Here is a 24,279-nt window from a genome sequence, read left to right as displayed (position 1 = left end):
TCACTAAGCATCTCCACACACTGCAGCAATAAGATGGTCTTCAAATTGACGGCATGAAACAAGTGGGTAAGTGACACCGCAGACATGCACAGCATTACAAAACACAGAATAGAGCCGTGAGGTGCAGATCCACGCTGTTCCACCATCAGCACCTAAAACACTTTCTTCTCCATGCATAATGCAACACCATTGATTTATGATAGTGCTGTATATTTGGGAGGTGATAGAGCCAAAGTTTGCTCACTCTGACTGCACTGCTGCACTGGCAGAGCAGGACTCTCTCTCTCTCTGTGGAATGAGGGTGTGCCGTTGCCAGCGCTGTGCTTCACAGATGGGCTGACATATTTACGAGGGGTTTCCAGCAAGGTAAGACACCGAGACTTGCCCCCAGTTGATCAGGCTGAGTTATACCGAACCTGACATCTACCCCATGCACTGTTCTTGAACTTAATGCGCCGCTAGGATCCCTGTGCAGCAGGTAAGATAGTATCGCTGATGGATGGGTGGGGGACTTATGTACCCTGCAGCCATGATTGCTCACTTAACACACACACGCAAACAAATAAACAAACACACAAAGTGATACAGGATCACAGTCGCTGTTATGCGCCGTTGAGCACAATTCACCTGCCAGACTACAAGATCAGTATGTACTCTGCCTGCAGATGGAAAGAACTCATAAAAGACAGAAAACAACAACAAAAACGCACACAGAGGACGTGGTGTGGGCACAAACCCCCTTGATTAAATATTTACAAAGGCTTTTGAAAGGGCAAGGGATAAAAAACACGAACCTACAGTGCCACTCAGTCATCATCTGCTTTCAAAGTGTTCACGTTCAACCGGAGAGATACAATAAAAGCGATAAAGAGCGCACAAGCAACTGCATCCCCCCTTTGATGTGATGGACGCTGCTGCACGTGCACACACACACATAGTAAATGCGCACATTGATACACCTGCTGGAAAATCCATTTTAAGTGTTTAAGCTAGTCTTTAGGTAGTCTAAACAGGTTGAGCAGTCACCATGCTCCAGCTTGACTACCTTGAGCTATTTTTTTTGTTGTTGTTTAAGATCTTAAGAACCAGCGTAGACCAGGTAAAATCCACCTTAAAAGCATTTTAAGGTAGATTTAGCTAGCATAATCTGAATTTTCCAGCAGGAACTACTTCAGACAGTTGTAAAATCAAAGCAGCATGTGTATAGGAAGCCTCTTTGTTTCTGCATGCTCATGCAACCTGTTTCTCCCTTGATGCACAAACCCAATCACAGGCTGTTCAAACAAATGCAAACTACTCTAAGAAGGTCCAACATTTTTGTACTCACCAATACTTTACTAAGTCTTTCTTCTCACACTTTCCCTCTCTCCTCCTGTGATGCTTACGCTCGGCAGCGCCCAGGCAGAATGAGCCTCCACCGCGCACCCCGTTTCTATGGCAGTCAGAGCAAGCCAGTCAGCAAGATACGGCGAAAGGCTGGGGGCAGATCCCTCACTGAGCTCTACGCACACTTACAAACACTCTACACTCCCATAATCCCAGTGGTGTTGCACCGCACGGCGCAATACACAACACGCAGGGCACAGACCTCTCTGTCACAGGGGCAGAGATGTAAAACACCAGAGAAACAGCTGTGATCGAAGTAGAATACCAAAGCAGCGGTGCTGCATAAGTTTGGTGCATGCATATTAATGAGGCAACCTCATGAATATCAAACATATTTAGTGAATGCAGGAGATCGATTGAGTTTAGGATGTGTCAAAGGATGAAAAGGAATGATTATGCAGTTTGGACTGATTAAAGAGAGCCGTGACAGCTGCAAAGACGGATGGACGGAGAACATGTGTGAGACACGCCACCTTTTATATATTTCAATGGCTGTATTTCACCCCAGCCTCAGGCTGCCGCGTCCACGGTGGGTTTTGAACCACACTGCAGCACTAACTTCCCCGAGCTGGAGAGAGAGCGGTTCCCTCCTGCCTCGCTCCGTCTAGATTACCATCACCCTATCAGCTGCATTCAGCTGAGCACAGTCAATGAGGAGAGCAGTCAAACCCTGGGACCACTTTCCTCCTGCTGCTATCTTCTGCACCAGGGCGCACCTCGTGCTTCTCAAACTGGAACCATTACAGCAGCCCTAAAGAACGAGAGCTATTTTGATTCACATAATGTATGCAAGGCTACACAAGAGCCCCTGAGTGATTTCAGCAGCACTGTGGTGTAAAATTGCCTTTTCTTTTAGTTTTTTTGCAATTACCAAATTGATTTTCCTTAATTTGTAGCTTAATTTAGAGAGGAAAAAGGTGTCTGCTTAGCCTAAAAGAATTGTTATTGTGAAATCAGGGCATGTCCTCAGTTTTATCTAAAAGGGGATTTCAGCCAAACATGGAAATGACTCTCATTATTTTCTCACCCTGGTGTCATTCAAAACCCACTTCTTTTCCTTTCTTCAGTGGATCATAGAAAACGACATCTTGAAGGTCTAACAGACCACTTTTATGGAGCATTTGTAATTTTTGGAAATTAAACGCTTTACTGAATGAAAAAGGGTAGTTCAGCCAAACATGGAAATTACTAATTTTCTCACCCTTGTGTCATTCAAAACCTACTTCATTTACTATCTTCTGTGGAACACAGAAAATATGTTTTAAAAGACACTTTTATGGTGCCTTTATGACTTTTTTGCAGGTTAAGCCTTGAAAGCCTTTTGTGTTCCACTGAAGAAAGGAAACCAAATCTGTTTTGGACGACATGAATGTGAGTAGATGACAGAATTTACTTTAATTTTTTTTACACCAAATTAATTTACCTTAATTTGTGGCTCCGTTTAGAAAGGAAAAATGTATCTTCTTATTTTAAAATATTGTTATTGTGAAATCAGAGGTAAGTCCTCAGTTGTATCTAGTTCAGCCAAACATAAAAATGACTGTCATTACTTTCTCACCTCTGTGTCATTCAAAACCCACTTGATTTACTTCCGTGCAACATAAAAAATAATGTGTAATGGGACACTTTTATGGTGCCTTTTTGAAACCGGAAAGGTTTGCATGGAAAATATTTTGTAGCACCACTGACATGAACGCGAATAAATGATTTGATGACAGAATTGTAATTTTTGGGAGGTGAAAAATTAAATGGATGCTGCATTACTAATTCTTCTTCCCATTACCCCTTTCCAAATGCAGTATAAGGAAGGAAATCACTATGAAAGACCATATGGAAAATTCTAGAAAGGGTCACAACAGTGCATATCTCATAGACAGCGATTTGTCGTAACATTTAATCTTCTTTTGTGAAATTATACATATATGCAAAGGCTGACACTGTGGCCAATTTCACTGACAAGTCAAGCTTTTTGCACAAGAAAGCCTCATTTATTTATACATGCCAGGAAGTTTGTATTTTCAAGACAAATGAGAGGGTTTCTGAGTGTCAATAAAGAACACATCAGAATTTTTCATTTTTGACAATAAAGTTCCCGCATGAGAGGTTCTGCTTTTAAAGCACCTCCAGGGGAAATACGGCGCCTACATCTGCAATGTGAGGAAGTTGCGTTCTGAACGCTCACAAGCCGTGGCTTCAGGGTCAGGCATCACCTGACATGCCATTCATCTTTCTAATGAGCCATATATCTAAACCTCAGGTCTCCTTGGCAGCAAGCATGACACAGATCTGACAGCACCTGGAAGCAGAATTGAATCAAAGCAAAAGAGCCTCGGGATTGACGCTTCATGCTTTAGAGACCCATCATGTGGAAAAGTACAATAAAAAAAAGCTTTAAGACCCGTCGAAATCCGCCAATCCTTTAATAAAGCACATCTGGACTGGCACTCACACTTAAAAGAAGGAGAAAAGGTTAAGGACGGACTTGTGAAAATGATCTGAAAAGAGCACTGTGGGGGAAAAAAAGTGGGGGAAAGGTGTTTTATATACGACAACCTACAGTACAGGTCAAAGCTATTATGTCCCTGGGAATTTGCGGCACTGGGTTTCAGACATGTTTGTCTGCAAGCACATTCATGAGCCAATGGCTTTCATTGGCAGTTCAGTTAATTTCACAGCAAATAAACAACCAAATTAAAGCTCTAATGTGAAAGCACAATCATTTCAGAGAACTCCATTTCCCTGTTTTCCCTGATCAAACAAAGCCAGGCAGTTTGGTTGTTACAAAGAAAACGAGAACGAGTGAGGAACAGAAAGGCATTGAAACGCAGCTGACTGAAAAAATGACACAGTGGACAATGCATAATCCACTGAATCCTAGCTATTGAATGAAATCCCCAAATCCTGCTGATTCCAAATGGCACAGAGACTGAAATGATGCTAGTCTTTGACAGTAATCTTACTTTTCTTTTCACAGTTTCTCTATATTTGGCAACTTAAGACATCACAGTCATGATATTGACTCCGCCAGTTTCCGCCAGTGCAGCAGGTTCCCAGCTATAAGTGTTTTGCAGTGTTTTTTGTTCTCTTGAATTCTTGAGAGAGTACAATAGTCAGCAGAAATCTTCCATATTGTTCAGCTAATCTACACTAGCTTCTCTGGATTGATCTCCTATCATTCAATGGAGTTACTGGCCTCAGGTAGTCACAATCCTATTTTCCTATCACTAATTACAACAGCCTCTCAGGATAAAAAAAACTGGGACATGCCAAACAGAATTTCTGCTGAAAGTCACAATTGAGATATAAAGTCTCAATTCTTAGTTATAAAATCACAATTGTGAGATATGAAGTCTCAATTATGAAAGATAAATAGAAGTCCCATTTGTTTTTAATTTATTTATTTGGTTATTTTACTTTGAGGCAGAAATGGGCTTCCATAAATAAACAGATATTGCTGTTGGCCATTGATGAAAAAAAGCAAGTTTTCCTCAGGTGACAGGCATAACAGAGATCTCATCTTGTTATAAAGACACCATTCATTTTAGACATACATATCAGACCGTTGGAGCAAAATGTTCCCTCTCTCAAGCCACCTATGACTCCTTGTGGCTGTTTAACATGCAGCGTGGGTCTCATATCCCGACCCTTTACTCGCCCCCTCCAGCACCTGTTTTAATGGTTACTGCATTCATTCCACATTTTTCCATGTACATCACACATTTTCTAATTACATTACATCTAACTCGACCCTCAACTCATGAATGCATTTTTTACGTGGCGGACCTGTGGTTTGGTGACGAGTGCACTCCAAACTCAATTCAATCCACAATGTCATTAAGAGAGTGCTTGTGTGGAGAGGTAACGGTTTTTTTTGGACTGCTGTCTATTGTTCGGCTACACAATATAACTGTTTTTAAGTTTAATGAACTGAAATGGCTCAGTGCATAAACAGATGAGTGGAGTAGGCTTCAGACATTGTGCTGTCGCTGAACAAGAGGCTTGTTTTTCACACACGGTTTAGAGCATTAACGCAGCAGAAGGCCAATGAAGAACATGTCACTGACATCACAGAAAACATAAACTCTTATGGTGTTCGTAATTTCAATCCTCGCTGGATTACTTCACTGTGAAAGACAGTCATCTGAGAGAAAATGAATTATTATGTGGATTCTAGATTTGCATGTTGGAATTTCAAGAAGTGACCTAAAGGTCACCAACTTTCATGCATGATTAAAAGCAGTCATGAGTGTCTTATAAAGGCCAGAGTGCATGAAATCATAATATATGGTACAAAAAGGTGAATATTATGCTGCTCGGAGAGTTTATTATGAAAATAAAATCATAAGCATAACAAATCAACACCTTCAGATGTATCATCTGCAGGAGTTTACGTCAACAAGCTCCCTTGTAAATGCAGCTCTAAAATATACAACTGAATTTGCATTAGTCAAATCAAATAAGCCTGTCTTGCCAAATTTCTACTCGCATGCCTTTTGATCCTTTCATACATTTTCAATAACTGTCTGATTGCCTCAGTTAGTAAAAGATTGTTTATGTAGCCACAAGCAATTTTTCTGATTTGAAATTGAAAGATGCCATGCAGTCGCTTGAGGAGTGCAGTTTTCTCTCCTACTGAAACAGTAAGTCTAAGTGAGACATACTGAAGGGCTTGTCTTAAAAAGAAATTAATAACTGAATAGCCAGTATGTTTTAGTTATGTCATAGCCATAAATCATGGTTTGCTACTTGCTGGTCGGTTGCAGGTGGTATTGGAGGCGGGAAATTTGATTAAACAAAAATCTGTGTAGTTCAGGATGTGTCATCAATACAGTTGTTTTCATTTTCCTAGGACTAAGACCGTGAATTATAAATATGTATATCTACTACAATGTTATTTATTACTTAAATATTGTAATATACTATTACATTAGTGTTTATTCATACTTTAATATTTTCAATTTTCATTTTAACTTTTCCCTTTTAAAAAATATTTATATATAGATTTAATAATTTATATTTATAAATATTTATATTTCATATATTATTTATTCATAATATTAATACTTATTTCGGTTAGTTGCCAATGGTAATTTTCGTTCAGGTAATGTAAAATTAAGTTTAATGTAAAAATGTGGCAGATTTAGTCAGGGTGGCTAATTTTTCTCTGTAGTCCCAGGGCAAAAAACAAAACAAAACAATACATATTGGAAAAAAATTTGTGCTGTCAAATGATTAATCGCGAATAATCGCATCCAAAATAAAAAATTTTGTTTGCATAGTATATGTGTGTGTTCTGTGTACATTTATTATGTATATATAAATACATACACATACAGTATATATTTTGAAAATATTTACATGTATTTCCAGGTCTATGTTTATATTCATATAATTTATTTCATATTATAATTTATTATTATAATTTATTTAAATATATACATGCATGTGTGTGTATTTATATATCCATAATAAATATACACAGCACACATACATATATTATGTAAACAAAAACTTTTATTTTGGATGTAATCAATCGCGATTAATCGTTTGACGGCAGAAAAAAAAATCAATACATATATACAACTTTTAACATTAAAACCCCTATATGTTCACAATTTTGATTTGACAGCAACCATAATTTTAAATATTTTAGTGTTTAAGTTTTTATCTAATATTTATATTTTATTTTAGTTCATCTTTATTTCAATTACCAAAACCAATTTTTTATAGTTTTAGGTTAGCTAGTTACCAGTAACACTGATCTGCTGAAAGTGAATTTTAACTGTAAAAACACAAGCATCTAGATGTCCTTAAAGCAAAGGGGCATGGATTAAAAGCCATCTTATGAAGTTAGACAATAACAAACCATACATGCAAAGTAAAAAAAAAATACAATTAATCCATTCTTGTGTAAGATAATTCACATATGATCCTTTTCTTTTTTTTTTGTCCCTGATGTACCGTGATAGTAAGGTTCTGCTTGTTCACATTATGCCCATAATGTCGGTCCCTACTGTGATGGGCATAACTGCAGGGGGTCCAAGATAACACTTTACAAGAAAACACAGCTTTTTTTAACTGAGCGGTTTGCAGGAAACAGGGAAGATAATGTCTGTAAAGCTTTGTCATTGTTGGAGCAGATGCTCTTGCTGCACCGTAACACCCAGACTGTCTGTTAACACAGCATGACACCGAAGGAGAAGAAGAGTTTGCTGCCAAACATGCTTCCTCATTTGCATTACACTGACAAGGAAGATATTACATGCCATATAATGTATTTGCAATGATTGATTGGCTCTATACAACACAATGAATAATAAGTACACAAAACTGAAATCATTTCTAATGAATTAGTGTCAAAACTACTAAAAACGTTAACCTCATATGGTTTAAAGTTCCCATGAAATTCAAATTTCTGGCTTTTAGTTAAAGTTTGTTAGCTTTGAGGTTATCTATTTGCTGGTGTACACCTAAGCACTGACAAAATTTGCTTTAAGGAGATATTCCAATATACTGATGATGACTCATGTCACACTACACAGATTTTGAGCAGTAATCGGCTCACCTGAGACGGATCTTAATACCACGTGCAAACAGGGTCATAGAGTGCAACTGCTAATGACTCATTTTTTTCTTCAAAAATGTATACTCTTTGTTGGGCCATAAAAGCAGTGGAATTTGCTAATAATTTGGTCTGTAAAGCATGAAGTGTTCTCATCCAGTTAGCAATGAGGGTGCTGCAACCTCTCCCCTCCCTTCATTAATCTGTCTAGCAATTACCCTGTAGCTTTGGTCATGCAGTTGATGTAAGTTGACTCTATTATGCTGCTGTTCTGGTCAGATCAAGAATAGGCTTTTCTGTATGGACACACAAATGGCACAGTGTGTTTCTATTGTGGTTCTCTTCACTCATCACTCTAGAGATGAGCAAGTAAATCTTTGGTAACATTCTGAAAGAGAATGGGGAGGGACTGTAAAAGATCTTATTACAAGGTAATGCTAAAATATGACCCTGGACCACAAAACCAGTCTTAAGTTGCTTGGGTATATTTTTAGCAATAGCCAAAAAAACATTGTATGGGTCAAAATTGTCTTTTTTATGCCAAAAATCATTAGGATATTAGTTCAAGTTCAAGTTTATTTTATTTGTAGAGCACATATACAACAGCCACCAGGCTGACCAAAGTGCTTTCCAGAAGAGCAACAATTTTACCACATACACAGAGAACAAACCGGACAAAATTTTAAAACCGCACGTTTAAAAATTACCATATCATGGTAGTCAATACACTAAAGAAAACAAATAAGTTTTTAGCAAGGACTTAAAAACAGACAAAGAAGGGGCCATTCTAATCTCTAAAGGTAGGGTATTCCAGAGTCATGGTTATTAATTATATATATAAATAATATATATTAATAATAATAATATATAATATATATTAAGTAATGATCATGTTCCATGAAGATATTTTGTAAATTTCCTAATGTAAATATATCAAAACTTAATTTTTGATTAGTAATATGCATTGCTAAGAACTTCATTTGGACAACTTTAAAGGCGATTTTCTCAATATTTGGATTTTTTTGCACCGTCAGATTCCAGATTTTCAAATAGTTGTATCTCGGCCAAATATCTATCCTATCAAACCATACTTCAATGGAAAGCTTATTTATTCAGCTTTCAGATGATGTATAAATCTCAATTTCAAAGAAAAAGGTTTTGTGGTCCAGGGTCACAAATAATCAGCATTACATTATTATATTATATTATATTATATTAAATTATATTATATTATATTATATTATATTATATTATATTATATTATATTATATTATACTTTTTTTCAGAGATAACTTCTTTCTAAGTTATATAATTATATATAATTATAGGTGGTAACAAGTGATGGCCTTTATGAATCATTCACTGAAAGGATTTGTTCAAAATACTGATTCATTCAAGAGCGAAAGTGGCCCTGTCCCAAATCGCACCCTAAACCCTTACGGTCTTCCTCCGAGTCCACAATTTTGTGACGTAATTCCACTTTGACTACTCTGGTGAAGTCTGCTGCAGAGCTCGCTTCAGTGTGGGCTCAGCAAAAGTGCGCATCGAGTGCGAATCAAAAGGGGGCCACAAAGTGGGCACTCGTGAGCACACTTCTGAAAGCTAAAATGACAGATAGGACACACAACGGTCTCGGGGACTTAACGGAAACGTGCATACAGCTGTCATTGAATGCCCACAAGACCGCAAGTGCACATGAAGTGTGGCATTTGGGACAGGGCCAGTGATTGGCAGCTTCGGAATATATTTACCTACAAAATAGTAGATGAAAAACAGTAGGCGAAATGTTCCCAGATGACCTACTACTTCCAGTGAGATTCGTAAGTGTTTATACAGTAGACACTACTATCCCATGAGGCCACATGGGAGGATTTGTGAATGACAGAGAAGAGACACAACTCATGCTGGTAAGTCACGCGACAATGGCAGCATGATGAATGTAGTACAGCCTGTATTACATTCATACTACACAAGTCATACTATATACAATGTTTTTTTAACAGTCAAATTACTTATTCAAAAGAAGCACCTACTCAGAGAGTATGCGCTTTTGGATGCAGCAACTGTCTTAATAAGGAAATAATTTAATAATTCACTAAATTGACTTATTCAAACACTGATTTGTTTAGGAACAAAATAATTGACTGTCATTATGAGTGAGTCAATTAATCATTCAACCAACACATTCATTCAAAATCACTGATTTAAATAGGAACAAAAAAGTGACTAGTTGTGTCAGAATTTGCATACTGTATAGTAGGTTCTACATTTGGTTTAAAACTAACTTCGCGATCTTCATGGGGAAAAAAACCTTTGTATATAGTATGAATATGGGTAGTATACATTCACCATGTTGCCAGTGTCACGTGACCAACCAGTGTCAGTTGCACTACTTCACTGCCATTTACAAATCCTCTCACATTGCCTCATGGGATAGTAAAGCGTCCATTGAATGTGCACTCCAGAATCTCGGGGAAAGTAGTAGGTCATCCATACCTTTTTCACCTATTGTTTTATGAATACTATGTATTCAGACATAATATTTTCTAGCATACTATTTTTCCATACTATATAGTATGAAAGCAGGCATATTCGAACACAGTGAATTTATGAGTCTTTATGAGTGAGTTCATGGAACATTTACTGAACTAATTTGTTCAAAATCACTGATTCATTCAGGAAACACTAACATTTATGTTCCTTGGAGATGATTTCTGTTGTCATTGTTTTCAGAAATATCAAAAATAAACAAATTAACTGGCAACAGTGTATCTATAATGTAAGGTAGTCAGTATTAACTTCTTGTTTTTAACCGTTGAATAAAAGTGATATTACATGCATACTGAATACCAGCACAGCTGTGAACCACATCACTCTTGCTCATGTTATATTTCCTTAGATTCAATTATACAGAAGCACCAGTTTGGTTTATATATAGTATTTCCTGTTCCACTGGCATTATCTAATAACGTGACAGAAGTGAAGCTTGACATTATTGAAGATGCTTAACTAAGGATTATATACCGTAAAGGACGAGCTGTTTTAATGATTTGTATAGACATGGTTTAGTTGTATCCATCAACTGTAGCTTGTACTTATATCAGACAGACTGGTTTTCACACCTCTCTCTTTTCAGACCCCCGTCCCCTCAAGCTTGGGCTCCAACACCACACACAGCAACAATTACCCCAGTGTCAGAAAGACACCTAATAATCATGTAAATTAGCCAGTGACTTGTCGTAGCATCTATTTGCCTCTGTTAACACCAGTGCAGCAAAAGTCTATTATCTTCTCGAGCCAAAATGGCTACTGGCCAATTTGCGGGGTAAAGACTGTGTTTTCTATAAAAGACTTGATGAGACACATATGAATTATTGAAAACGTATTTTTGCATGTAGAGCAAAACTATAAATCACAACAAAGAAGTTGCTTATTTTGCACCACTGCTTTTTTCCTCACCTGCAATGCAAAACTTTCTCCATCAAAGAATGCAGCAGAATCTAATGAATAATCATCTGCTACTAATGTCCTCTGCAGGGAGTCTGGCTTAATAAAGCCGTGATGGGATTGTGAAAATGAGATACAATCTAATTAGAGCTGATGTGGAAATCTGACACATCACCTGTGATCCAGTATCCATCATTTCAATAGGTTTTCATGCAGACAAGGACAACTGTGAGGGCGTCAGTCTGTTTTCAGTTAAATAGCACTCCAAACTCATAGAGGTAAGTGTTGTTTTTTCCTCTACTGTGTGTCTCATCTTTAGACATCTGTTGACTGTTAATGGGATTGTGCAGGGCTTTCCATCCATCATCCACAGCCACACTGTGTCCTGCCATCCCTGAACAGCATCTGTGCCTCAGTACCCAATCCCATGAAGGTTTTCACACTGGAATACTTTCAAACTAACCTGGAGCCATGTTGTATTTACCTCAGTGTGCTTGGAACAGACACGCTTGGATTTGAAACACAGAAACGTGTTATTGTTTTTTCTTTTCTGTCAGAATGTTTCCAATTTTGCATCCGCCCGAGTTTGCCAGAGATTAGAAATCACAGACGCACATGTTGAATGCCTCAGCCTTAGACAAGGCTTCTGACATTTGAAGACACCGAAAATTGGCTTGTTTACAGAATCGCAATGATTTGGCAGCCAGCAAAAAGGCAGGAGGAAATGCTGCAAAATGATAAACAAATATAGTACAAAAACAACATTTTGTCATTAAGACATGCAAGATTATCACCTCCTCGCACAATTATCTCCATGCGAATTACTCCTGAGGAACGTTTTCCTCCCACTTTTCAAACATAGCAAGCTGCTTGACATTTCCCTCTGAGGGAAACCAGACACTTGGTTTTAAATCTGCTCAACAATATAAGAAAAGAGCCTCTATTCAGCTTTTATCTGGCACTAGTGATTCACAGTGATGGTCCGATAACATGCCGTGGCATTTAGTGCCCCCACGGCTCAGCCATGGATGCCAATGGTGGGCTGGAGGGCCTTCGATTTGCCTAGTGAGGTTAATACAAAGTGACAAGATTTTTGTCTACACTCACTTGACACAGTTCTTCCAAGCAGGGGTCTGTCAACACATCGACATGGCAGAATGACAACAACAAAACCAGCCAAAAATACCTCCAGTCTGGTTGCAAGCAAATTGACTGAACAGAGCAAAATAATATGAGACCTTCAAAAAGCCCTTATACCTCAAATCTCTCCTCAAGTTTAAGAATTTAAATAAATACATTTTTACTTTTCAAAAATACATTATAGAATACATTTAAATATACAATATACTCAACGTTAAAACATTTTAGATTAGAATTAAAAATATTAATATTAAAATGTTTTATTTTGATATACAATATTGCAATGTTTTTTTTTCCATTTTTATGCAATTATTATTATTGCCTTACTGATTTTAATGCAAAAGGTTACTTTTAAAGCGTGTGTTTAACGTTAATGTTTAAATATAGTAAACATTAAAAGTAGGCGTGTTAAATTAGCTTGAAAAGTATATGAATAAAATAATTAAATATCATTTAAAGTTTGTTTTGATTAAATATAAAATTATTGGTTTTAATGCAATGCTTTTTAAATATTAACAACAAATAATAAAATTAATAATAATAAAATATTAATAATATGATTTTTAAAATAATTGTTTTCTAATAAATTTAACATGGTTGCTTTTAATGCAATGCATTTAAAAAAAAATATTGCCCTTTCCTCTTCAATGATTTCACAGGTGTACACATTAATTACAACTTTCCAAGCCCCGTTATGTCACCGAAAATTAAATTAAATTAAATTAATAAAAAAAAAATGTTCTAACAGATCAATGGGACCCTAACTCAAGAAAAAATGCTAAATCTATGACTGCTACCAAAAAAAAAAGGTTTCAGATAAGGCAATGATCATGACACATGATCAAACGTTTTAGTCCACATCTAATAATAATAATACAACATAGTTCTGATAAAAGCATGAGCACGCAGTAATTTTTCTGTCACGGTGCATAAGCACTGTGGCAAATCCAAACTATTTTTATCTCTAGGGGACACTGAAACCGCTTCTGCCAAAGTAATTTTCTTAAGAGTATCATCTGATAGGAATCTTTGTCTGGCAGTTCTGGACTTAAATAATTATTCCCACTACAACCCACACAGGAACGCAGTCAAACCGTGAGTGATACTATCCCGAGAGTAGGTAATTTTTATCTTGATACCAGCCTGGCTCTGTTTCACAGTTGTTCCTGAGCCAAAATAAAACCATTTCTGATTTAAATGAGATTCTCATAAAAAAAAAAAACACCATCAATAACAACATAATCCACTCTACAAGCAGCAGAACCATAAATCTAAAGGAAAAGTCTGGTCATTACCTGAATCCTTGTGGTTGTACTCTTGATTGGAGATGAGAAAGAGGAACTCCTCACAGGTGTTGTGGTCCAGCCGCGGGCTGTCCTGCGTACAGAGGTCAACTATGAGAGACACTGCCTTCTGACAGATCATGTCATGCCCCTTTCCGGCAGCAGTCATGCTCCCTGACGCATCCTTGGCGTTACTGGCTCCTCCAGCGGGATCCGAACACACCCCCTCTCACCCACAGCGCCGCTGAAGCAGCCACTTGAACGCAAATTTCTCCTGCTGCTGATTCTTATTGTTCCTCAAGTGCGTGTGCAAGAATGTGTGTCACAGTTTTTGTTTGTGCATTTATGTGGGTGTATCATACAAACGTGTGTGTGCAGTGCTTAATGATTCACTAACCCCCCAGGTATTCCAGAGATGGCATTTTTGCATCACATTTAATCTCAAGATCTACAAATGAAATGCAACAAATGAGTCCAGCGGCACAGGAGGGAGGCTGTGATTATACAGCGCTGAGCATCTGCCTCCTTCAGCCCCTCTTTGCTCTCCACACCCCCGCCCCACACCAATCCCTGTGCCCTGTAATGAAAAGCCTCTCATTATGACCATTGGACTTGTTTTTCTCAGGTCGATGTGTCCCTCAGTGCCGCCTCCTCCTCGGAGCCTGTCCTCAGAGATCAGAGCCCTGTGTGCATACGTGTCAGCAGAGGGAATAGTGTGTGCTTGTGTATGTACCATTTGTGTCTTTAAGGACACTTCTGTAGAGCGACTATGGATGATTCATTACTCTAATTTCTGTTTTATGATGACTGTAACTATATGTGGCTGTTTGTAGTTAACTGTGTTTACATATTCACTGCCGATGTGATATATGGAGATTTTAATATGTTCAGAACACTCAGTCAACAGCCGTATTAATTTCATGCAACTGAACTGCCAATAGGAATCAGCATTATGGGGTATTTTGTATCTGTAAAGAAAAACAGATAAAAAAGATATAAATATACACATAATGCATAATGCAAAACATATGCATATATACAGGACACACAAACAAACATACAGTGGAGATCAAAACCAGAGAACAACACAATTTTCTAAATTTCAAGTTCACTGCTTAGTCCTATTTGTCTGCTTAGTTATCCTAACAGGAGTAAAAGCACAGTTTTAAGAATATTTCATGAGTTAAATATATTCTGAAGCACAGTATAAAAAACTTAAATTAGATATTTGAAAAAGAACACTGATCAAAATTAGAGAACACTTTCAGTTACCTCCCAGTTATTGTTAATCTGGCACATCGTGCTAATTTCTTTAATTATCTGACAAACTTTATTTAACTGGCAACTCAATGGGCAATCGGTTCAACACAGCAGCTGGAATTGCTCGCCAGTTCAGTGCTGAACAGGGTAAGGATCTGTCTCAGCAGTGTCTCGACATTTAAGAGAATTTGAAGAGAACCTTTGCTGAGTTCACTTCAATGATGAAAGCAAGTTAAATTTATTTAGGGCCGATGGGAAACATTATGTTCGGCGTCTAACTGGGGAAAGACTGAACCCCGAGTGTGTAAAAAGTCAGTGAAATGAAGAGGAGGAAGTGTCATGGTTTGGGGGATGTTTTCTACAGCAGGTGAATGCAATTTTTTATCAGAACCTCCTGCAGCAGCATGCAGTTCCTTCCCTGCAAGCATCGCTCAATGAATTTTAATGCAAGAAAATACTGTCACACTGCAAAATGGGTAAAGCAGTTCCTTGAAGCTAAGAACACTGAAATAATGAAATGGCCAGCCCAGAGTCTTGATCTAAACCCGATTGAAAATCTTTGGAAAATTCTTGGTGACAAAGTTATGGCTAAGAAACCCACTACAGTCATCAAACTATGGAAGAGACTGTAAGAAAAGTGGGCCAAGATCACACCAGAGCAGTGTGAGAAACTAGTGATGTCCTGTGGCCACAGATGTGCTGAAGTCATTCAAAGCATGGGCCTGTATACTTCCTACTAATTTCTGACTGCTGTAACCTTCAGAAACTTTAGTTATTTGTGCTACAATCATTGCTGTTCTCTAATTTTGATCACTGTGTTTTCCACAAATTAAAGTGCCTTGGTTATTTTGTAAGACATTGTTCTACTAGCATGGTATAATCACAAAAAAAAAATCTTTAAATTTTGAACAATGAAGATTTCTGAAAAAAAATCAAGTGTCATTATGTTTAACACTTATTGTTCATAAATTGTTCTCAAATTTTGATCTCCACTGTATATATCATTAATTTATATAATACAAAACAATCAATCAGAAAAAAATCTAATACACTAATGAAACTACAAATACAATATATTCAGTCCAACAAAGCCTCCACTGCATCATTACACTGTAAAAAAATGTCAACCCACTAAAACTGACTAAAGTTTAATTGCAGCCTTACAAAAACATGATGACCAGCTGTGATGAGTTCATTGCTTTTTTTAAACACTGCAATTAATTGCTGATGACAATCGAGTCAAAACCCATAAAATCAAGTAGAAATTAAACAATTTTGATTGAGATTAAAAAAATCTTACATAAGTACTGTGTACAGACACACACACACACAATACATGTATAATATAAATTCACAACCATTTACATTCTCTACATCTATTTTAATATACCACTTTAAATAAAAATTTACTAAATAAATTCTGAGACAAAGGACCAGGTAAATTACAGTCAGGTCAGGTAAACTGCAAGAAAATCAAATTAATCTGATATATTTCACCCCATTTTGTGACACACACCAAAGAGTATGCAGTGTGAAATCGTTCGCTGATATTACTTTGATATACACACACTACACAGCTGAATGCCTGAATCTAATTTCAAGCAAATAAAATAAATAATTAAACATACCCATGCATGGCTTCTAAAATGAATCAGATTCCTAAAAGGCTTTGTACAGTTCACTAAATACTGTGCAGCTCAAAGCAATGAGTTTCATTAAATTAAAGATGTCACACAGAAGTAGTAAATGCTTGCTAATTGACATCTTAATTTACTGCTTATCCTCATCCAGACTCCCCTGATAGCCCGGTGCTCCCGTTTAATAAGAACATTGTCAGTAGTCTAAGGCTTAACAAAGCCGTTGATTCAGACTTGTGCATTCTTCTTTCTTTATCTGCACTGTGGACCCTGAAGGCTCAGATTATACCTGTTTGTTTATAATAAAGGGTTATTCCATCACAGAGAGAAATTATTAGATAAATGCCTCCGTCAGGCAATGGTTACAGAGTGCTAAAGGGCAAAACATAATTTTATTACTGTGCTGTGCTTTCCAGTGATACCACAGTGTCATGATTAGACAAGCAGACCTGTAATTCTCATTTTTATGTGGCTCAGTACTTGATGTTTTTATAGCAGGGCATCAATAAGAAATAATACTTGGTCAGAAAGAATGATGCTTTTCGGGATTCTGAAATGGGTGTCTTCAGCAAAGGCAAATTTGGTCCTGTAGACTTTAAAAAATAAAGTCTCTTAAAACACACTTTTCATATCATCACTAGCTTGTTCCACAACAGTGTAATTTCCATCACATCACATATGATGTATTGCATTTATTGGCAAAAAGATTATTTTAAAAAAAGCACAGATTTATTGTCACCTTCATACAGCAAAAGTTAAAAAGATTTAATGATACTGAACACATAAAAGTTGGACATAAAAGTTGAAAAAAACACCCAAATATACTATAATATTCTAAAACTGGATCAGAATAACCACTCCAGTACCATCTTCTGCATCATAAACCTGCTTTTGGCAATGTCGTGTTTTCCACTGAACACACAGTGTTAAGCAGGTGCTCACATAAACTGTTTTTTTCTTTCTGCATCATTAGATTGTTATTTCTTCTGGCTGCACTGATCTGATTGTGAAAAGCGAGGGATGACAGGCATTAGAGACTCTGCCACAGAGGAATGGCTGAGGTGACACTTCGGTTATTCATGCTCCTTCATGTTCACTAATTTCCTCCAGCAACTCAAATCACTCCATTGACTGCAATCTCAGCCTCTTGCCTACAGCCTAAACAGAAGTGAACTGCACCTTTTCATTAGGGCCATTTCAGCTTAATAACCAGAGGCTAATCAAAAAAACTGAGTGGGTCTGATTACAATCAACATTGGATTGTTGATGAAATGTTTATGTTGTGATATTTCAGCTTTCAAAATTGTAGGAATTTGCCATAACTTCATTACATATAGGGGCAAATTAAAAAATATATATATATATTTTTTCCATTTAGGATGTGGTTTGTAGCCCTGATGCAAATGAACCTGGGGTTTATTGTAGCTGCTAGTGCCTGCTTAAAAAAAATAGATGCAAACCATAATCTCAATATTGATTCAGCATCTTTTTTTTTTTACGTTTATTTGTACAGCGCTTTTCACGATACAAATCATTGCAAAGCAACTTTACAGCAAATTAAGTTTCTACAATATTTAGTAGTAGCTTATCTGTGGTGACTGTCAGTTAATGTACATGTAATCATATTATCAAATGTAATCAAACAGACGATGAACGTCTCAGGACTTTATTGATACAGCATTTTATCTGGAAGGATACATCGTTGTGATTATTTTTAATTGTACTCTAGTTTTTTTTGCAGAAAATTGAGACACTGTCAATCAACTCCAGTCAAGCAGAACAAGATTGCAATAATGGGGAATGTAATACATTTTGGTTAATTATTCATGAAGTGAATTTTACATGTGAAGTCATAAAAAAAAATTAACAGACCAATATGTTGCAGTGAAAAAATCCTACTCTTTCTCTTGTCATTATTACATCATCATATTTTCCCCTCACCTTTTTATATTCTTTCGCCATTATTTACACACCCTCATTTCATTTCAAACATGGAAATGGAACTGCAATATCAATAGCATTAAACTTCTTTTTTTTCTGAAATGCCTCATAAAGAAATGTCATGACATTCATTTAAGTGATCTATACTCGGAAAAAAATGGTGTAGAAAATATTTTCACTCAGAAATTGCTAGTAAATTTAACAAACAATGGCTAGTAACACACTGAATTGCATGTGACATTTTAGAAAAACTTAAATAGTTTTTTTTTCTTTTAAAACATACCCCAATAATCTTTGTATTATTTACAAATTCGAAAAAAATTCAGTAAAATTTCTAGTAAATACTAGTGATGATTTCGCATGGACCACTGAAATATTTATACTACTTTGAAAAATGACTTCTTTGAACTATTACATCAAAAATTGTCCCCAAATTCTGTCATATTATTGTCCTATTTTTTGACTCTACCCCAAATAGATTTTTAGTTCACATAACTAAAGTTAATTCCAAGAGTTTGGAGTTTGTCCAAGAGCAGTGATGAGTCTCTGAAGTGACAAGACCGTACCTGCAGGTGCAAAACTTCTCTGTCCGCCTGTCACATGGCATAAGAGCCCGCTTATTCAAATCATGCTAATCAAGGACTGTCTAATGCTACAGACAGAAGAGCTGTATGTATTTATAAACAAACAGAATGCATTTTGTTCAAATTGAAGTATATGATTCTAGTCAATTTGTGGCCCTATGAATCCAAGGGACAAATAGGAAATATGACATCCATAAAACATAACCATGACCATCAGCAAATATAACCCAACCCCAGAGGAAGTGCATCCAATCTTAAACAAAGCTTACAGGGAACCATGCAGTAACCTATTGGAATTACATTTTCTCCATCAGCTTCATAAACCTCAGAGGAAAAAAAGGATACGAGGGCAGATCTTCTGCGATCATATCATCCTCTACATTTATCAAAGCATCACATTTCCAATACTATACCTTCATTACTATTGTACAAGGACATTTCTTAGAGGTTACATTTGATAGCATAAAACAGGAGCCTTCATCTCGACTACAAGTTGAATCCTGTAATCAAACATCTCTGCCTGCATGCTAATTAATTTCCCTTAATAGGCAGCACTTGGAGGATAGAACATATTTCTGATATAGTCGTTTCCAGCTGTGTCTAATAGAAATGGGTTAAATGAAGCTTTATTTTAAGTAAACATTACACTTAAGTGAATGCTTTAATGTGGAGGGTATTTTAAAAGGTACAATATTAAGTTCACAAGTTCAATCAAGACCATGTTAGCACAAAAATAGTTTCACGCAAATGTAGCAATGAACTACTTGTCCTTGATCAGTGGTTCTGAACTGGTTTTGCTTCAGAGGACCCAGATTTTACATCAAATAATGATCCAACACACTAACAGGCTTATTTGCCATCAACCTTATTTGCCACACCACCAACTTTAAAACATAATCTTTTGTGCTCAAAAGAAGAAAGATTTTGAATAAGTGGAGGGTGATTAAATGATGACAGAACTTTAATTTAATTTAAAGGACTGAAACACAACATAATGGTTGAATAGACTGAACATGAACCTAAAAACTGCATAAAGGAATAAACAAGCCATATTATCCATATAAGTGATGCTAAAATACACAATTGAATTACCACATTAAAGATATTTAATTGGTTACACAGCTTTACCAGCAACAATAAAAGATGTATGAAGATACATGATGATTCAGGTAATGTAACTAGTATACAAAATTCTAATTTGGGTGCAATAATATTAACAAGTAGCGTGAAATATTCAAAATCATAGCTGCATGGTGAGTAACGGATACAGCTGGTTATTTCCTTTCTCCTGCACAGTGCTTTAATTTCAGTCCGAAATGAAACGGGTTGTACACAATCAACCTTTTTGATAAGAGCAAAATGAAAGAGAAGAGCATATATCCATGGCCAACTTTGATTTAATCCAAAAGGAGATCACAGAGACGGATGGAATGCAAATGATGTGCTGCTCTTTAAGGGAGGCCAGGCACTGAATATTACCCTCAAAGACAGAAGCTGATATTGAGGACACACACTGGTCACCTGTTGCCTCCATTTTTTTAAGCAGCCAAATGCTTTGAAGTTTACAGTTAATTCATTTTACAGATTAAGTTGAGTTTGTTAAAAGATTTCTTTCAATCAATCTTTAACTAATACACTCACAATTTGACTCAAACTAAATCATATTAACAGCTAAAAAATCTAATTCACATTTTTTTGTTTAGGTTTTTTAAGTTGTCCATTGAGTCATGCCACAGTGTGGTTATTATGTTGATTTCCACATTTTATCGTATTGTTGTCTGTAGGCTAATATCAAAGATTCAGCTGCTTTCACTCTTTTTTTTCCAGAGTAATTGGCCTCATTTGTTCACATTACAATGTAAAAATCTACTAGAGCCTCTCTCTCCCTTCATATTTACTTTGTTATTAATGTTCCTGACGCATCATTGCTCCACCTGAGGCGATGTGAGAGATACATTGTAAGATCATGTCAAAACTCCTTCACCTATCTGACTCAAACATGGCATGGCATCTCCTGCAGGCCGAGCCTAGCCGAGGATGTGGAATTAATTCAAGGCTGTGTGTCATTGTCATCTCAGATGTGGTTGTTTATACTTTACACTGCCACTGTTTGTTCAGGTGACTCTTACAACTAATATCTTACTTTTTCATTTATTTATCAGTGACAGAGACAAATAGCCACACCAGTGTTTTCCCATTTTTTTTAGAGAAGTGCCATATAGTTTGTAAAATCTTTAATATAGCTGAACTCCTAATTTAGTGTAAATATTTTGATTAATGATTTAACCTGATTTTAAATTTAATGTTTAATTAATTAGAATAATAATGTATTTAAATTATTTGATTTATTGAAAATCAATCAATCATAACCTGAAAGTACAGCTTTGTTGTTCATGCATTTGCCCTCTTCCCAGCATGTACTGTGTTATGAATAATTTAATATGCTTGCATTGTTTGATCATTTATAACACATAAACTTCTTTTCTCATTACAAACATCATATGAAGCACATAATATTGAACTAAAGTACGCTAAATAAAGGAAACAATTTGTATATAAATCTTAATCTACAGGTAATTGCTGCAATGATAGAAGATTTGAAGTCATATCAACCGCCATGTGTGATGGTGTGTTTCGTTGTGAATGCGAAACTACTTTGTTTGGCCTTCCAAAAGAGGAAGCTGTTAAGTTGTATTTACAACACTGTTCCAGAACAGTTCAACCCAAATATTCAGATGTGTGCAGCACATTTTATGGAGGACTGTTTCCTGATCCTGGGAGAGTAGACTACAGTGCCGGCTGTTCTGACTCACAGACTGTAAGTACGTTTTCATTTTAAGGATTTGCCACCGATGATTCAAACGTGAGTTTTGAGCAGAGTGGCGCTTGTTGTTTGTCATTTCTCCGATCACAAATGCAGACATGGTTTTATGTTTACGCGGCGCGATGCAACGCAACGCGTAAAAGGACATTATAAGTCATTATAATCTGTAATTATGTCCCCACTGGATGCAACAAATTCCTCGTTTATAATGGGTTTTAATGTTTTTGTCTTGTCGCTCCGGCCGGGACACAGCATCACAATATGGTAAGGGGCGTAACATTTACGTCACACGCTTGAGGTATTCGGCCAATCACAACGCACTGGATAGCTGGCCAATCAGAGCATCATATGACCCCTTTAAATTACATTTCTTACATATTGTATTCAAATGTCTTTACTGAACTTAAAATGTCAAGCCCTTTTTTTAAGTCTTAAACAACTCATTTTTACAGAGTAAGGGGATATTTGAAAAGCATCATATGACCCCTTTAAATTACATTTCTTACATATTGTATTCAAATGTCTTTACTGAACTTAAAATGTCAAGCCCTTTTTTAAACAACTTTTTAAACAACTTATTTTTACAGAGTAAGGGGATATTTGAAAATTATTAATCTGGTTTTTGTTGTTGACAGATGTTTTCATGTCCATATTACGAGGTTCTAAAACTTTTTGCATGAAAACTTTTGTTCTAAGTCTCCTGCCTAATTTGGCCCATGACTGTAATTGCACCAATTCACTCTGGTAACTAAAAGCCTAAGATGGACAGGGAAATTACGGGTGCTGTGCGGTCAGCCAACGAGTCAACAGCGAGAGCCGTCTGAGTCTGTCTGCGCCGAAGCAGACAAGAGAGTGCAAAGTTCTTAACGAGAGTGGCAGAGACTTTACAGTGACCTTAGCTAGGAGCAGCTGCCCCTTTCTCAAATACCACACATATTAATTGAAAGAAAGTCTGTGCAGCTGGTCTCAGATCAGTGTACTAATAAAGCTTTTTCTGAGCTCCAGTTTGCTGCTTTCTCTCCAGCTGTGCTGTGTCTAATAGCAGTCGCTCAATGTTTGAAATCAGCCAGGTGGAATGATGTGAGGATTGGCTGTGATGCAGGGGTGGGAGATTTATTTTTGTGTGGATAAATACAACTTTCACCACCATCTCCTGGCCCTTGATTTAATTTTAGAATGGTCATGGTTACTGCCAGCTTTTCTTGAAATAACTTTCAACATATGATTATGTTATATAAAATTAGTTGAATGTACAATTCTTCCAAGCACAATTCTTCCATGGTTAATAAATACTGTCTATACTTAGACAAGAGTCACATATCATTTCATTTACTTTGGATCAATAAGACCGGCTGATGAACAAAAACAACTTGGAAGGCAATCTTGGAGATTAACGTATGGAAGGCAGAGAAAAGTTCTGGATGCTGCCATTTACCGCAGCTGCACAAACACTGGGCAAAACACTCTGATGACATCTAGCAAAAGGTCACACAACTAACTTCTGTCACATACAAAAATAGACTGAGAAGCCGAGAGATAACCCCCAGATACAGTTTCCCAGAAGCCAGAACAAAGAAAGAGCAGAAACAGTGAGAAATGTCAAGAGGAAAGAGGTCATTCAGAAAACTCCAACCTACCTATGCCAATTAAATTCACTAACAGCTTTCTTAAAACTTAACTCATGTTCATATTTAAAATGCTGCACAAATAATACTATGTAAAATAAATATTTATGGGCGTTTCTTCAACTCTGGGTATTCTTGTGTCCCTTGGGCTGATTTTTATTCAAACTTTTTAATGGTTATTTTTCTGTTAACTTTTTTCTCATGGTTATATGAAGGTCACATTAAAAACTGTCTTAGAAAACTTTTACCATGCATTCATCACTTATTCATCACTTTTGCTACTTTTTGCCTTGTAATATATATGTTATTGTTCTACCCGTGTCTATAATAAACTGTGGAAATCCTTTATAAAAAATATGAATTACTATATGGCTAAAACATGTCCATCTTATCATATAATCAGAGTAAAATAATCAAAGAATTTAAATTGTTATTATAAATATATTATCAAATAATAAATACATTTAAATTATTTTCCCACAATTGTGCTATTGTCCAACACAACACTTTTGCTTACAACATTTTTTTTGTTGACGATAAATGTGATATGTGAACATATTATATATATATATATATATATATATATATAT

The 24,279-nt window shown here is 36.4% G+C and overlaps 1 protein-coding gene across 1 annotated transcript in view; it reads right to left on the bottom strand.

Annotated features, from left to right (window-relative positions):
- Positions 1-14,052, bottom strand: part of LOC107591076 (synaptotagmin-6-like) — a 50,498-nt gene extending 36,446 nt beyond the window's left edge. Inside the window, exon 1 of the mRNA XM_016280080.1 lies at positions 13,831-14,052. Coding sequence (XP_016135566.1) covers positions 13,831-13,987 — 157 coding nt within the window. The 5' untranslated portion in view covers positions 13,988-14,052. The remainder of the gene's footprint in view (positions 1-13,830) is intronic.
- Between the last annotated feature and the right edge of the window lie 10,227 nt (positions 14,053-24,279).

The sequence above is a fragment of the Sinocyclocheilus grahami genome, unplaced genomic scaffold, assembly GCF_001515645.1.
Source record: "Sinocyclocheilus grahami isolate Dianchi unplaced genomic scaffold, SAMN03320097.WGS_v1.1 scaffold137.1, whole genome shotgun sequence".
Lineage (NCBI taxonomy): Eukaryota > Metazoa > Chordata > Actinopteri > Cypriniformes > Cyprinidae > Sinocyclocheilus > Sinocyclocheilus grahami.
Note: the sequence above shows the minus strand (reverse complement) of the source record. Positions and strands in the feature narration are given on the sequence as shown.